The sequence below is a fragment of the Strix aluco genome, chromosome W (assembly GCF_031877795.1).
Source record: "Strix aluco isolate bStrAlu1 chromosome W, bStrAlu1.hap1, whole genome shotgun sequence".
In the NCBI taxonomy this organism is placed as follows: Eukaryota; Metazoa; Chordata; class Aves; order Strigiformes; family Strigidae; genus Strix; species Strix aluco.
The window spans coordinates 23,178,673-23,195,859 of record NC_133970.1 but is presented as its reverse complement, the minus strand read 5'-3'; the positions used below and the strand labels follow the sequence as shown (position 1 = coordinate 23,195,859).

Genomic DNA, 17,187 nt, shown 5'->3' with positions numbered 1-17,187 from the left:
AGAACACCTGCAGTTCATTGATGATATCATTGTATGGGGGGACACAGCTGAGGAAGTCTTTGAGAAAGGAAAGAAGGTAATTGAAATCCTCCTGAAGGCTGGTTTTGCCATCAAGCAACAGAAAGTTAAGGGGCCTGGAAGGGAGATTCAGTTCCTAGGAATAAAATGGCAAGATGGGCGTTGCCACATCCCAATGGAGGTGATAAACAAGATAACAGCCATGGCCCCACCAACCACCAAAAAAGAGACTCAGTCTTTCCTGGTCGCTGTGGGGTTCTGGAGGATGCACATCCCAAACTACAGCCTGATTGTGAGCCCTCTCTACCACGTAACCCACAAGAAGAACGATTTTAAATGGGGCCCTGAGCAACAACAAGCCTTTGAACAAATTAAGCAGGAGATTACCCAGGCAGTGGCTCTTGGGCCAGTCCGGACAGGGCAGGAGATTAAGAACATGCTCTACACCGCAGCCGGGGAGAATGGCCCTTCCTGGAGCCTTTGGCAGAGAGCAGATGGGGAATCCCGAGGCCGACCTCTAGGCTTTTGGAGCCGGGGATACAAAGGCTCTGAAGCTAACTATACCCTGACTGAGAAGGAGATACTGACAGCGTATGAAGGAGTCCGAGCTGCCTCAGAAGTGGTTGGCACTGAGACACAGCTCCTCCTGGCACCTCGACTGCCGGTGCTGGGATGGATGTTCAAAGGAAAGGCTCCCTCCACACATCATGCAACAGATGCCACGTGGAGTAAATGGGTTGCGTTGATAACACAACAGGCTCGAATAGGGAACCGCGACCCCCCAGGATTAATGGAAATGATCATGAACTGGCCAGAGAGCAAAGATGCTGGGATGTCACCAGAACAAGAGGTGAAATGTGCTGAGGAGGCCCCACCATATAACGAGCTGCCAGAGGAAGAAAAGCAACATGCCCTGTTCACTGATGGGTCTTGCCACATTGTGGGAAAACACCGACGATGGAAGGCTGCAGTGTGGCATCCCACACGAGAAACCACTGAAGCTGTTGAGGGACAAGGTGAATCGAGCCAGTTCGCAGAGGTGAAAGCCATCCAATTGGCTTTGGAGATTGCTGAGCGAGAAAAGTGGCCGAGGCTCTATCTCTACACTGACTCGTGGGTGGTGGCAAGTGCCCTGTGGGTGTGGTTGCAGCAATGGAAACAGAACAACTGGCAACGCAAGGGCAGACCCATCTGGGCCGCTGAAATATGGCAGGACATTGCAGCCCGGGTGGAGAACCTCGTTGTGAAGGTGCGCCATGTGGACGCCCATATACCCAAGAGTCGGGCCACTGATGAACATCAGCATAACCAGCAGGCGGACCAAGCTGCTAAGATTGAGGTGGCTCAGGTGGACTTGGACTGGCAGCGTAAAGGTGAACTGTTCATAGCCCGGTGGGCCCATGAGACCTCGGGCCACCAAGGCAGAGATGCAACATACAGGTGGGCTCGAGATCGAGGGGTGGACCTCACCATTGACACCATCGCAGAGATCATCCACGGATGTGAGACGTGTGCTGCAATCAAACAAGCCAAACGGGTGAAGCCCCAGCGGAATGAAGATCAATGGATGAAATATAAATATGGAGAGGCCTGGCAGATCGACTACATCACACTGCCACAGACCCGCCGAGGCAAGCGCCACGTGCTCACAATGGTGGAAGCAACCACTGGATGGCTCGAAACTTATCCAGTGTCCCACGCCACCGCCCGAAATACCATCCTGGGCCTTGAAGAGCGAGTCCTGTGGCGACACGGCACCCCAGAGAGGATTGAATCGGACAATGGGACTCACTTCCGAAATAACCTCATAGATACCTGGGCAGAAGAACATGGCATCGAGTGGGTCTACCACATCCCCTACCACGCACCAGCCTCCGGGAAGATCGAGCGCTACAATGGACTGTTAAAAACTACATTGAGAGCAATGGGGGGTGGAACCTTCAAACACTGGGACACACATCTGACAAAGGCCACTTGGTTAGTCAACACAAGAGGATCTGCCAATCGAGCTGGCCCGGCTCAGTCAAAACTTCCACGTGTTGTGGACGGGGATAAAGTCCCTGTAGTGCGCATGAGGGATCTGCTGGGAAAAATGGTCTGGGTTAGTCCTGCGCCGGGCAAAGGCAAACCCATCCACGGGATTGTTTTTGCTCAAGGACCTGGGTGCACCTGGTGGGTGATGCAGAAGGATGGAGAGGTCCGATGCGTGCCACAAGGGGACTTGATTGTGGGTGAAAACACACCGTGAGTTATACTGTGCTTTTGTTAATTTTTCTTTGTCAATGCTAATTGCTAAGTGGCAGCTGGATGTGACGTACATGGTATAGAATAAAGGGGTGGATTATGTCCTGGTTTAACCAGGATAGGGTTAAGTTTCCCCAGCAGTGGGGGGGAGCTCTAGCCGGGTTATTCAGATACCATGCTGACGTCACATCCTGGCAGGTCACATTTTCCTGGCGCGGGAGCGCGGTGCACTCGTGGTTTTGTACATCGTGCTTCCCACTGCTGTATTTGGTAGCTATTTTGCTCTGTTCATTGCTATCACTATTACTGTTATTGTTATTGTTGTTGTTTGTTGTGTTGCTATTGCACTGTTGTATTAAACCTTTCCTTATTTCAGTCTTGGGGCTTTGTATTTCACTCCCTTTGTGGGGGAGGGGCAGCGGCCGCGTGGTCTCAGACCCCGGCAGGGGCTAAACCACCACAGTAATATAGAAAGACTATGAAATACCTCCCCAATAGCTGTGATTGTTGTTTAATTTCCTTTAATAAACTAGAAATCACAATATGTTGCAAATGATTAGCAGGAAAGTGATTTAGTACTCTACTGATCTAAAAAAGTCCTGCCCTGCTTTAAACAAACAAACAAACAAACGGCAAAACTACACCACACACACCAAACCTAAACAACAACAAAAAGATCCACCAAAAAAAAAAACCCAAACAAAACCTCTACACACAATTTGGACCCACTTAATATTTTAAGTGTTATCCTGTTAAGCATATCTGGCATTCACATTTACATGGGGTCTGAAAGGAATTTCTAATTTCTAATTCTAATTTCTAAGAAATGCAAACTTCATTCTCTGTGTTCAAAAGTACCACAGGTGCTTAACAGCATAAAGCATTAAATGAAAACCAGCCCTCCCCAGTATTCTAATAATTAAATCAAAGACTAATGTCTTGATAAATCTCTTTCTTATTTTGCTAGCAAAATACATTATGTATTTTTAAATGTTTGCACAGGCAGTAATTACCCTGTATAGGTGAAAAGACATTCTATGCCAAAGAGTTGACTTACTGTTGCACCTGTTTCATAAGAATGAAGAAAAGATGAATAGATGCACAAAAGAAGAAGAAAAAGTAGCATTTATAAAGGAAAGTATAATTAAGGGAAGAGGGAGGGAACAGAGCAATACCTTGAACTGTGAAAGCAACTCATCTCCTACAGTTAGTGGGCCTGGCTCATTTTCTCGAGTTTCAGCCCTCTTCAGGATTTCATCTATATCCATTTCCTGAAACAGAAGTTTCTCTTTACAACAAAACAATTCATACATATTTTTAGTTTCTCTGTTCATCAAGTGTAGATGCACTGTTCCATTTACCTGAGGCTCCTCTTCTTCCCCTTCAGGTTCTTTAAAAAGTTCCTCAGCACCAAACTTCAAAATTGCTGATAACTCTTCCTTATTAAAAGGTGTTGAGCTGAAATAAAGTGTTTATCTGAAACTTTCTGTATCTTAATGAATTTTTTCAAATTACTATAACCATGAGTCAAATTTTCTTTTGACTTAAATAAAAGCTATATTTAATATGTAAAAAAAAAAAGGTACAAAGACAATATACTTTGCAGTCTTTACCTACATAACTCCTTACCACATATTTTTTGCCTTTTATTAACTGAGTGAAATGACTTTCATTTTTACTCAGTCAGGTATACTTAAGTATAAGTTAATATGAAAGAATAAAAAATATACCTGGAAGGAGTAGAGCCTGTATGTAGTACAGTTTTCCCTGTAGTGTCCATTCTCTGAATTACTAAGTGATCTAACACCATCTTTTTCTTGGCTCTTTCAAGAATATCTTCTTCTACTGATCCTTTTGTGACTAGCCGATAAATATTAACCTATGCATATTATAAAAAAGGCTTTATTTATATGCTCAGAAATTACACATGAAAACAATATTCAGATTAAGTTAATAAAAACCCCTTGAGCAACAACAGGGAGAAATGTTAGTTGTGATTACAAATCTCCTAAATCTTACTGAATTAGTATTTCATATACAAAACCAGTCAATCCATGTTACCATAGTCTCTACATTAATTATTTTTAAAAAAAGTAATTTTTAGACCTCTCCTCTTTAAACTTCTGTGACTATGCACAAGCATGGCCACAATGAAAAGTGTTATATCTGATTACTACTTGAAGTCTTCGGCAAGAAAGAAACCCAAAGAGAACTACGAAGTATTTAACTTCAAGTAAAATGGATGCGCCTGAAGTATAGCAGTTACTTTCTAGAATGACATGATGCCAATGAACGTGGGACAAGTCCACAACTCTTCTCCCTACCCATCCATATACTATGGCTGCTGTGCAATCTCTCCATATAGGGAGATTTTAAAAAAAAAAAATTTAAAAGGCAAATTAGCATTATTAACAATTTTAGACGTTCTTGGCAAGTATTAAGTTATTCTCAAAGTACATGAGGACTGCAACGACCCAGACAGACAGCTTATGGCTACCACATGAAACCCTCCTTCGGGTTTGGTGCTTAAAAGACAAGTATACGTACCTGTTTCTTCTGTCCAATCCTATGAGCTCTAGCCTGCGCTTGCAGATCATTCTGTGGATTCCAGTCAGAATCAAATATAACTACAGTGTCAGCAGATGCCAAGTTTATACCTAATCCTCCAGCTCTGGTAGACAGCAAAAAGCAGAAGTCCTGAAATTATAAACCAAGAAATAGCTTTATATATATTGGCTATAATATTCTTCAAGGAACCAATATGACACTTCTTTATATGCTCTATGAAGCAGACTATGAACTCATACACTTCTTTAAGTATATCATAAACATATGTTAGACTTGTAATACAATAAGGTGCTTGTCATGGCTAGAACCAGTAGACCACTATTAGAATAGACTAGACTATTTCAGTTGGAAGGGACCTACAAAAATCATCTAGTCCAACTGCCTGACCAGTTCAGGGATGACCAAAAGTGAAAGCATGTTATTAAGGGTATTGTCCAAAGGCCTCTTAAACACTGACAGGCTTGGGGCATCGACCACTAATCTAGGAAACTTGTTCCAGTGTTTGACCACCCTCTTGGTAAAGAAATGTTTCCTAATGTCCAGTCTAAACCTCCCCTGGTGCAGCTTTGAACCATTCCCACACATCCTGTCACTTGATACCAGGGAGAAGAGTTCAGCACCTCCCTCTCCACTTCCCCTCCTCAAGAAGCAATAAGGTTATCCCTCAGCTTTCTTTTCTCCAAACTAGACAAGCCCAAAGTCCTTAGCCATTCCTCATAGGCCATGCCTTCCGGCCCGTTCATGAGCTTTGTTGCCCTCCTTTGGATGCATTCAAGGACCATAACATCCTTCTTAAATTGTGGGGCCCAGAACTGCACACAGTATTCTAAATGAGGCTGCACCAGTGCCGAATACAGAGGGATATTCACCTCTCTTGACCGGCTGGTTACACTGTGTTTGATGCACCCCAGAATGCGGTTTGCCCTCTTGGCTGCCAGGGCACTGCCAACTCATCTTGAGCCTGCTGCCAACCAGCACCCCCAGATCCCTTTCTGCAGGGCTGCTCTCCAGCCACTCCTCTCCCAATCTATACTTGTGTCCAGCATTATTTTGTCCCAGGTGCAGAATCCAGCATTTGGATTTGTTTAATTTCATCCCATTAATCATTGCCCAATGCTCCAATCTATCTAGATCCCTCTGCAAAGCCTCTTGTCCCTCGAGAGAGTCAACAGCACCTCCCAGTTTGGTATCATCAGCAAACTTGCTAATGGTGCATTCAACTCCTGCATCCAGATCATTGATAAATATATTGAACAGAACTGGCCCTAGAACTCAGCCCTGAGGAACATCACTAGTGATTGATCACCAGCCAGATGTAGCTCCATTCACTACAGCCCTTTGAGCCCTGCCCTTCAGCCAGTTCTTTAGCCAGCACACTGTGAACCTGATCATCCCACATTTGGACAACTCGTCCAGAAGGATGCTGTGAGGGACAGTATCAAAAGCCTTACTAAAATCCAGAAAGACTTCATCCACAGTCTTCCCTTCATCCACTAGGCAGGTGACCTTATCATAGAAGGAGATCAAATTAGTTAGGACTTTCCCTTTGTGAACCCATGTTGACTGTGCCTGATAATTGCTCTTTAAATGCCTTGCAATAGCATCCAGTATGACCACCTCCGTAATTTTTCCAGGAACTGAGGTTAGACTAACAGGTCTGTAGTTTCCTGGGTCTTCCCTCATTCCCTCTTTATAGATTAGAATAACATTGGCTAGTTTCCAGTCAGCAGGGACCTCCTCAGACTCCCAAAGACCTTTGGTTGATGATCAAGAGGGGTCCTGCCATGACATCCGCTAGCTCCTTCAGTACGCTGGGATGAATCTCATCAGGCCCCATGGACTTGTGAACATTCAGCTGATACAGCTGGTCCCTTACAATTTCAGTGTCCACAAATGGAAAGTCACTGTTCCCACACTTGTGGTCCTCCAACTCAGGGGACTGGGCAGCCCAAGGTCTGTCAGTATTATTAAAGACTGAGACAAAAAATGCATTGAACGCCTCTGCTTTTTCTTCATCCCTATTAGTCAGGTGACCATCTTCAACAAGTATCAGTCCAATGTTTTCTTTAGACCTCCTCTTGCTATTAACATACTTATTAACAACACTGGCCAGTTTCAACTCTAATTGAGCTTTGGCCTTTCATGTCTTCTCCCTGCATATACAAACCACGGCTCTGTAGTCTTCCTGGGAAGCCTGACCTCACTTCCAGAGATCGTACAACTTTTTTCCTCTTGAGCTCCACAAGTTCAGCCAAGCTGGTCTTCTGCCCTGCTTGCTTGACTTTTGACACACTGGAATTGCCTGCTATTGTGCTTCTAAAAGGTGGTTCTTAAAGACTGACCAGCACTCGTGGACTCCTAAGCCCTCAAAAGCAGATTCCCAGGGTATTCTGCTAAATAGATCCCTGAATAGTTTAAAGTTTGCTCTCCTGAAGTCCAGGGTCTGCAGTCCTTTTTTTCTCATTACACTGAAAATTTTACACTCAACCATTTCATGAGGACTGTGTCCAAGACAGCCACCTGCCATCACATCCCCCACGAGTCCTTCTCTATTCACAAACAGCAAGTCTAGGAAGGCATCTTTCCTAGTTGGCTTACTGAGTACCTGTGACAAGGCATTATCTCCTACAAACGTCAAGAATTTCCCAGACCTGCTTGTCATAGCAGTATGGTATTCCCAGTTGATATCTGGGATGTTGAAATCTCCCATAAGGACAAGGCTACTGATCCAGAGATTTCTCCTAATTGCCTATAGAATAACTCATCAGTGCTTACATCCTGGCTGGGCAATCAGTAGTGGACACCCACTGCAACTTCTGCTTTGTTTTCCATCCCCCTAATCCTCACCCAGAGGCTCTCAACCACATCATCGCTAACTGTAAGTGCTGTACAATCAAACCTCTTCCTTACATATAGTGTGATACCTTCACCTTGCCTGCACTGCCTGTCCTTCCTGAAGAGCCTGTAGCCCTTCATGCCAGCACTCCAGTCGTGGGACTCATTCCACCAGGTCTCACTAATACCAATGATATTGTAGCTCTGAGAGCTGACCAACGCTTCCAGTTCATCCTGATTGTTTCTCATACTGCATGCATTGGTGTACACGTTTTTCAGATACACTCCTGAGCCCTCTGTGCTCCCAGGAGCAGTGTAAATGTTCCCACTAGCATTACTACCCTCAGATGATGCCATGCCAACCCTTGGCTTACCTACTGCAATTCTGTTGATATCCCCTTCCCCCATGGATTCTAGTTTAAAGCTCTCTTGATCATTATGTTGTGGGTTAACCCCGGTAGGCAGCTAAGCACCACGCAGCCACTCAATCACTTCTCCCACACACCCCCAGGAGACAGGGGAAGAGGAAAGGAAGACTAAAAGCAAGGAAACTTGGGGGTCGAGATAAGCAAAGGAAAAGTGGAAGAAGAGAGAAAGAAAAGAAAACAAACAGAACAAGTGATGCAAAGGCAATCACTCACCACCTCCCATGGGTAGGACCAATGCCCAGATAGTTCTCAAGCAAAAGATGGCTAACCTCCCTAAACTCCCTCCTCTCCCTTTTTATTGCTGAGCATGATGTTATATGGCATGGAGTATCTCTTTGGTTAGTTTGGGTCATCTGTCTGGTTATGTCCCCTCCCAACCTCTTGCATACTCCCCAATCTATTCACTGGGGGGGCAGAGAGAGAAACAGAGAAGGCCTTGACACTATGCAAGCACTGTTCAGCAACAGATAACACACTGGTGTGTTATTAGCATTGTTCATTGTTTTTGTCACAAACCTAAAACACAGCACCATACAATCTGCTATGAAGACAACTCTAGCCCAGCCAGACCCAGTATAAATATAAAGCAAACTGATATCAATTTCTCTTGTGAATAGTTGTCGGCTTCTCTGTGGTTTAAAGGAAGCAGCATCCTAGAAGATGAGCAAAAGCTACTTGGGGGATAAAAACCAAGCAAAACACTAGCCAAAAATATAAACCCCCTTGTTGTTAAAGCCTGATGTGTGCCCAAGTCCCTCTGTTTTTTTGTTAAGAAAACTGAAGTGTTCTGTTGGGGTCAATGCTCTTCAACATATTCATAAACAATATGAAAATGAGATGAGCAATGAGGTGACAAAGTTTGCAGATGATACTGAGTTATTCAGGGACAACTACAAAGGACTACAGAAGGGTCTTATGAGACAGGCAATAAGATAAAGTGAAATAGGAAATAAATTTGAGTTTTAAATACAGCAAAAGGTAATAGCAAGCCATTACTGCTCAGGAATGAGTCCTTGGAGTTGTTGTAGGTATTTCCATGAATACCTTAGCTCAGTAATAGCAAAAAGTATGAAGTTTTATTGATTATTAGGAAAGAAATAGAGAATAAAACAGGAAACAATTTTATTGCTGCACAACTCCATAGTTTGCCTCCATTCTTGGATACCGTGTGAAGTTTGGATCCCCCTTTATATCAGAAACTGTACAGTACAACTACAAGGATTCCAGAAAAAGGCAGTGATGTCTGTACTAGAAATTTAAAACAGAACTAACTTCTGTATTTAACAAATATCTGAAGTTTATGTTATGAAATTAAGTCCTTCTTCCTCAACCATAGCAGAAACATAAACTCAGCAGCAGCTGACAAACGCTATGCTTCTATTACTGAAAAAACATGTCAGTGCAGGACAAAAGACCTAAGATTATCAAAGGTATGGAATGGCTTCCATAATAGGAAACCTAAATAAACTAGGAATCTTAAGTGGTACACAAACAATGGCTAGTAATCAGTTCTTCAGTTTTTTCTAGGGCAATGAAATAAGAGGCAAAAAATGAATATAACAGAACCCAGATTTAAAGCTATTAAAGATCATTTTTCTTCATGTAAGGACATATACAACTCAATTTTTCCCATTGCCTAAGTAGGTTTTACATGTCAAAAGCTTGTGTAAAAGTTCAGTGCTCCTGTAAAAATTGAAGGATTAAGTCCTACACAACAAAATAAATTCTTCACTTTGTATACAGTACTTAAAATTAAATTGACAAAGAGCACTGACAAAAATCTAAATATATAACTATGAAGTTATATTAGTTAAACACCATTTTAGTAAATTCTGTGCTTCCTATTTAACCTCCTCTTATTTTTTTTTTTTTTACTTTTTTTTGGTGTTTGTTTTGGGGGATTTTTTTTTGGTTGTGGGGTTTTTGTTCATTTGTTTGTTTGTTAAGAGTTGTAAACCTTATAGTCTAGGCAATATCAACAGAATTTCAACATAATGCATCCCTCACTTTATTCTATCTTCAGTTTTTGTGTAATATTTGTTATATTTCTTGGGAGGGAAAAAAAAAATAAAGCTGAGTAGATTAAAAAAACAATCACCCACTAATACCATACCTCTGATCCTTCTGCATTAAAATGATCCAGTGCTTGTTTCCTCAATTCCCCTTTTATTGATCCATCAAGTCTCTAAAGAGATTGAATAATACAATTAAAAAGGAACTCCTACTATATTCTAATTGGAGCAACTTGAATTCTCAATTGCCAAAACAATGGGGGGGGGGAGAGGGGATAAGAGTAATGTAACACCTCATCTTTCTAATTCATCAGTTTCATTTCAAAATACTATTTAGCATATAGTAATTGAGAGTCTTTTCCTGTACATAAACTTTGATAAATCTTTCTACAAAAAGGACACTTTTCTTAAGATAAAGTGGTAAAGATCAAGGCTTCTTAGCTACTACAGAAAGCCAACTGTATCCAGGGCTGCATCAAGAGAAGCGTAGCCAGCGGGTCAAGGGAGGTGATTCTCCCACTGTACTCCACTCTCATGAGACCCCCCCCCCTGCAGTGCTGTGTCCAACTCTGGGGACCCCCACATAAGAAGGACATGGACCTGCTGGAGCGGGTCCAGAGGAGGCCACGAAGATGATCGGAGGATGAAGGAGTTGGGGTTGTTCAGCCTAGAGAAGAGAAGGCTCTGGGGAGACCTTATAGCAGCCTTCCAGTACTTAAAGGGGGGTACAGGAAAGGGGTGGGGAGGAACTCTTTTATCAGGGAGTGTAGCGATAGGACAAGGGGTAACTGTTTTAAACTGAAAGAGGGTAGATTTAGACTAGATATAAAGAAGAAATTCTTTCCTGTGAGGGTGGTGAGACACTGGCACAGGTTGCCCAGAGAAGCTGTGGCTGCCCCCTCCCTGGAAGTGTTCAAGGCCAGGTTGGATGAGGCTTTGAGCAACCTGGTCTAGTGAAAGGTGTCCCTGCCCATGGCAGGGGGGGTTGGAACTAGATGATCTTTAAGGTCCCTTTCAACCCAAACCATTCTATGATTCTGTACTACCAGCAAAATTCTTACCTGAAAGGGAAACTGACGATACTTCAAATACTCTGCTAGGATGTCTAGCATCCTCACCATCTGAGAGAAAATCAGTACTCTGTTACCACGTTCTCGTAGACGAATCAGTAGCTTGTCAAGAAGGATTAGTTTCCCACTGCTACGTATTAAATGCTACAATAGAAGAAAACGTGTATTGCAAAATAAGTTCACCTCAACACTAACATAGACCGCAGATGGTTAGACATTCATGAACTGAATGTGAAAGTTTAATAAGTATTTAGTCAGTCCTGATCTTGTAAAAACTCATTATAAAAGCATTAAGCACTCCAACTGAAATCAACAGGAGTACTGACTAACATGTTTTTCAAATAAATGCATTTCTCAGCTCTGGCTCATAAAACAGCATCTTAACATTTCATTAAAATATTAAGTAAATATACTGTGCTATGAGTTAGAGCAGTTACAGTGTAGATTCAAGTTATTTTCTACCAAATAAACAACAACAAAGAGACTACCTGACTACCTTAGTACTACTTGCTCCTCACTTTCTGTCATTTGAACAGAAATAAGCATTGCTACTTGATCATCTAAGTATTTTTAAACAATGCCTAATCAGTCAAGTTTCTCAGGCAAGATAAAAGTGAGAGCAATCTTGTTTGCAGAGGTCAACAGGCTTTAGCTAGGTTACAATGTTAAGCCTTCTCAGCTCCAGTGGGAATAACTAGAACAGGAACTCAGGTGCATGCCAAATTTAATGTTGAAAACATTGGGCCTCTTTAGCTGAAGCTCAGGATAGAATTTTGGGAAATAGAAATTTTGGAGTTAGGTACTTTTATTCTTTATGCCAGAAATGAGAAGGATGTATCATTCATAATTAGAGCTAACAAAGCTTATTCAGATGAACCAAGGAAATCACTGTTACAAGTATGCAGTTATTAGCAATAGGTGAACAGTTCTGATGAGTTTAACTGTAAATTTAAGTAGTTAAGAGTGTGCCAAGAAGCAAATGAAACATCTTTTAGCTTTGATAAGTGCTTTATAATATAAAATAGCTTGTGCAGTGACAGCCTGTGATTTCAATCTAGTAGTTTTGGGAAAGTATTTAAATTATGAACTTCAAAGCTTACAGAAAAAGACCCCTGATCTTTAGAAACATTTATGTTGTTATAAACTGCATCAATTATAACAGTCCTTTTATTTGTTGCTGTGGTTCTCAACAGTTTTAGTACAAAGATTAGTTAACCTTTACAAAAAACCCAAACTATAAACCCACAACACAATCACAGACCATCTTTGATAGTGATACTATAATTGCTTTCATTTATAACAACAAAACAACCAGACTAAGCTTTGGATGCTTATTACTTTTATTTCCTTTCACTTTGGATGTTTGAAGGCATGCAGAAAACTGTTTGATTACAAAAAAAGCTTAAAGAGATTCTGCAGATTACTTTCTGCTATCACATGGATTGTTGGTGTACCACTGCCAGTCACATGCATTTATATTAAATTTACCTGTTTAACTGCTTTATTTTAATCTGGGTTTAAAATAGGTCTTAAGTTTGTTTAGTCTGAAAATACATAGAGTATTTCAACTATTTCCTTTTTATTTTGATCATAATTCAAGCCAGAGATATTTTATTTAGTATTGATCTCTCTATTATTCAGTTCTAGTTAAGAAACAAACAAAAAAATCAATTCACTTACCTGTAAAACCCAGGATGCACATTAGAGAACTTGTTCTTTCTTAATATACTTTAATAAGAACTAATGAATTGTCAGAACACTATAAAATTACTGTGTGCATATTAGAGATGTAAAAACACTTTTTTAAAAAAAAAAATTTAAAAAAAGGTGTTACCTGTAAGGCCTCCTGCTTATTATAGAATTCATTATCATCCGGTGGTTTAATGAGGTAGCAATGGTTACAACACTTCTTGAGTTCCATCATGATGTTCAAAAAGCCCGAGGTACTGCCTTTTGAACCTTTACTTAGGGCTTTATAATTCCTGGTTAAAATCCACCTACGATATAGAATGTGCAATGGAAGTAATTTCTAACCATTTGTGGAAACATGAAGGATGTAAGCTCTCAAAATATCAGTTCAAACTGCATTGAGAACTATTACACTTCAGTAATTTTCATATAGATATAACATTAACATAGCAGGAATTAAAAAGTATAATTACTTGTAATATTGCTTCTGCAATGCACTCATTTCCATCCTCAAAATTTGTTCAACCTTAGCAGGTAAAGACTTTTCTACATCTTTTTTAACTCTTCTGAGTAGAAACGGTTCAAGTTCTTTGTGAAGACTTGCATAACCAAACTCTCTCCCTTTGCCATGCTCTTCTTCAAAATCTTCCCAGGAAGAAAACCTTCAAAATAAGAAAGAATAAAGGTAAACTAGTGACATACCATGAACACAGACACACCGAGACCATAAATATATCACATGTGCACAAACACATATGGACTTCTTCCCCACTCCCCTCTGTTTTATTAAATAAGTTTCTGAATTTGCATCTCACAAGCAATTCCAAATATTTTGTCTGCAAATAGGAGAATGGAAATTTCCAAACTTTGTTTTAAATTTTCATTCTGCACAACTACCAAATTTTAATTTCTCCAGTGAAAACCCAACATTTTACTTTTCTGCGTAGAAACCAAGGTAGAAGGTTGCAGAAATTCCATTATATTTCTCAAGAACAGCATGAAAAAATAGTTGTTTAGCTGGAGGAAGTACAAGAGAACAGACCACTTCACCTTTTGCAGCTTGAATGGACTAGCTGAAATGTGATTATCATCTGGTATGTGCTAACAGACTATGAGAATGGATTTTGTGATCAAATGAAGAATAGGTGCCAGACAACAACCTTAGTGGCTTTGCTTGTAAGGTTCTGAAGAATGAAGAAGCCAATGCAATGCATAGCTCTGAAACTAATTGGAGCTACAGTGCTCTGTATTTACAAGATATCCGAAAGGAACATGTGCTCTTATTTATCCCAGATATAAACAGAGGTCAGTATAGAATAACATCAATACAGTAAACCTATTCTATGCAAACCATAAGGGCAAACTGGCTGCCTGACTGAACTACTGGATACTGGGCCCTGTGGTACAATCTTGTTTTCATTCATGGTACTAACACAGAAAAGAAGACATCCTCAGCCCCATTCTATTTCTCTAGAGTAAATTCATGTGATTTTCCTTTTAGATTAAGATGAAGCGCCTTTTCAGGGTTCTGAGTCATACATCAATCCATCTTTTTTGTGGACTGCTAAAACAGAAAAAGTGCTACCAAAACAATTTATCAAGAGCAGCATGAAAAATATGTGCATCTATTTTATATAAAATATTTAAACTATTTCACAATGAAATTCTTTATCTCTATTGATTCTCCAATCAATATAGTATTCCATCATAAGAAACTAGACCACAAAAAAAATAAAAATATCACATTCCTTACTTTTCTGGCATGATGAAGTGCAGCAGAGACCAAAGCTCTTTGAGGGAGTTTTGCAGAGGGGTTCCAGTAATAAGAAGACGATGATTAGACTTAAAGTCTATTAAAGTCTTGTACAGAAGGGAATCATCATTTTTTAAACGATGAGCTTCATCAACTCCTATAAATACCCAATTCAGACCACCAAGGAATGACTTAAAGAAATTGGGGAGGAGGGGGGGAAGACATTATACAAGTTAATATATTATGCAATTTCTGACATTTTACATGAGGTTATATATACACCATCACTCCTTTTATTTTAATAACAAATGGACACCTATATGCTTTTAGTATTAATTATGGTTTTTATGTTTGCTAGATTCAACAAAAGGCTATGCAGGCATCCCAAGTTTAAAAGGAAAGTATAAACCAAGTTTATATCTGGGGAGGAGGAAGGCAAAAAGATGATCTATACATTTTCAATTGACAAAAAAAAAAAAAGTAAAAATCCACTATTGACTCTCTTCTTTCCAGCATGTACAAACAAATGAAATAGCCAACAAGCAGAACTTTTTTTATTAAAATTTTCATATGCTGTTAGGATTAACAATAACTCTATGTGCTACCATCATGAAGAGAGTAGTAATATACATAATACTGCACACACAAATACAAAGATAAAACATGGGATTTCAGAGTTGTGAATCACAGGTGGTTGGGGCTAGGGTTTGGTTTGTTTTTTCAGTTCCTGGATGATGGTCTAACAGGAAAAGAGAGATTTTGAGACGTGAAGAAATTACTACAGCAACGTGAAGCTCAAGCAAACTGAAGAAAAAGAAGTTTTACCCACTCAATGGGGGGGGGGGAAGGGAGGGGGCAGAAAGCCTCACCACACATACATAAAATCTAAAAGTGCTTAAAGAAAACTTCACTGTCATACTTCCAAGAGTAAAGCTGTCATACTCCCCATCTATTTAATGGCCCAGAACCCAAATATGCGCCAACTCTAAAGGAGTTCTACATTCTACAAATGATTTTATCTCCCTGAAGAAATAAGTGTGATTACCTTATCCTTCAGCAAAATTTCATAAGTTGTTAGAAGTATATTAAATTTTAATCTCTTGGTCTGCGGATGCATCCATTCGTGAGTTCTTATCTACAAGAAGAATCAAGTGAACTATAAGCTAGAGAAAAATGGTCTTATTGATCAGGATGACTTCAGGTACTACAGCAATATAGATGTTAAATGACATAAAAGAATCTGATCATGAAAAAGGAACAACACTGAAGCTTTTTTTTTTTTAGTTATTAAACAGTGGGGGGTGTTGGTTTTTGTTGTTTTTTTGTGGATTTTTTTTGTTGTGTGTGTGGTTTTGGGGTTTTTGTGGGTTGGTTGTTTTTGGGGTTTGTGTTTTTTGTTTTTTTTTTTTTAAACTTTAATGGATACCCTCCTCCTTTCAGAAAACAAATTAAGATTATATCTGGATGTCTTAAATATTTATTTTATGCACCTAAACAATCACATGACAAAAACAATTTATTTTCAAATGCAAGGTTGCATTTTTAATCCTTTTTAGTATTAAGCAGGAATGAAAACTTTCACATACATTTATATCAGATCAAAATTTATGCTTTTAATTTGCATTTTAAACACATACAATGTTTCAAATAAGTATTTGCTCATTCCTAATCAAAATATTGGAGATTAGCATAAGACAGGAACATGAAGTGAGTCTTGTTTACCACTAATCTTTTTCAAGGATACAAGGAAATACTTACCATATTTCTGCTAATTATATCTCCTAAGTAAACCACAGAATTCATCTGAGGAGCCCAAGTTTGAATCTCTCTTTGCCAAGATGTCAAGGTAGAAAGTGGCACGACTAGCAAGAAAGGCCCATACAGTTGATGTTCATGAAACAGGTAGTTCAGAAAAGAAATCGTTTGTATTGTTTTACCCAGACCCATTTCATCTGCAAGAATACAACTATTCCCTCTAAAAAAACAAAAAACAAAAAAACACAAAACATTATAAATGCTTTTAAATTAAAACCAGGAAGACTAATTTAAGACTATACTTACTTGCACCACGAGTGAGCAAGCCAGTTCAGTCCATTTAACTGATAATCTCTTAACTCTAAACTTTCATGTCCTCCAATATAAGATGGTTGCTTCTTTAGTGCAACAAACCTTGGCCTCTGTTTTAGAATCTGTCAAAAGCAAATTGAGCATCAGTCCTACTACTAAGTGAAGGTACCAAGATGTCTTCTTATAGACACAAAGTAGCAGTAGGAATCTGTTTGGTCACCAAGTCTAATCTTTATTCATCACAGACAACTAAACCATATAACAATATCAACCCATTTGCAAGCTAAAATTAGTGTGACTGCTAATCTAAATTCCACAACAGAAGTGACATGAACTCATTCACAAAGGTTACTTTTAAAACAAACTACTAAAAAATTCCATCTTTGAATGGCAATAAAATAAGTAGGGAACAAATATCTTAAAAAGTCTATTCTTAATAGTGATACTTGCTCCATATATAAATATAACTATCATTATTACTGTTCTGGACAACATTCAAAAAT

General features: G+C 39.8%; 1 protein-coding gene across 11 annotated transcripts in view; it reads right to left on the bottom strand.

Annotated features, from left to right (window-relative positions):
• The window catches only part of LOC141917785 (chromodomain-helicase-DNA-binding protein 1-like), a 49,464-nt gene that overhangs the window by 23,019 nt on the left and 9,258 nt on the right, over positions 1–17,187 (bottom strand). For all 11 annotated transcript variants that reach the window (XM_074811288.1, XM_074811289.1, XM_074811290.1 and 8 more), the window contains exons 7-18: positions 16,679–16,806; positions 16,376–16,592; positions 15,663–15,752; positions 14,618–14,808; positions 13,338–13,526; positions 13,010–13,172; positions 11,167–11,319; positions 10,207–10,278; positions 4,810–4,959; positions 3,993–4,141; positions 3,624–3,720; positions 3,438–3,533 (exon numbers count right to left, since the gene is read on the bottom strand). In XM_074811288.1, the coding sequence (XP_074667389.1) occupies positions 3,438–3,533; positions 3,624–3,720; positions 3,993–4,141; positions 4,810–4,959; positions 10,207–10,278; positions 11,167–11,319; positions 13,010–13,172; positions 13,338–13,526; positions 14,618–14,808; positions 15,663–15,752; positions 16,376–16,592; positions 16,679–16,806 (1,695 nt within the window). The remainder of the gene's footprint in view (positions 1–3,437; positions 3,534–3,623; positions 3,721–3,992; positions 4,142–4,809; positions 4,960–10,206; positions 10,279–11,166; positions 11,320–13,009; positions 13,173–13,337; positions 13,527–14,617; positions 14,809–15,662; positions 15,753–16,375; positions 16,593–16,678; positions 16,807–17,187) is intronic.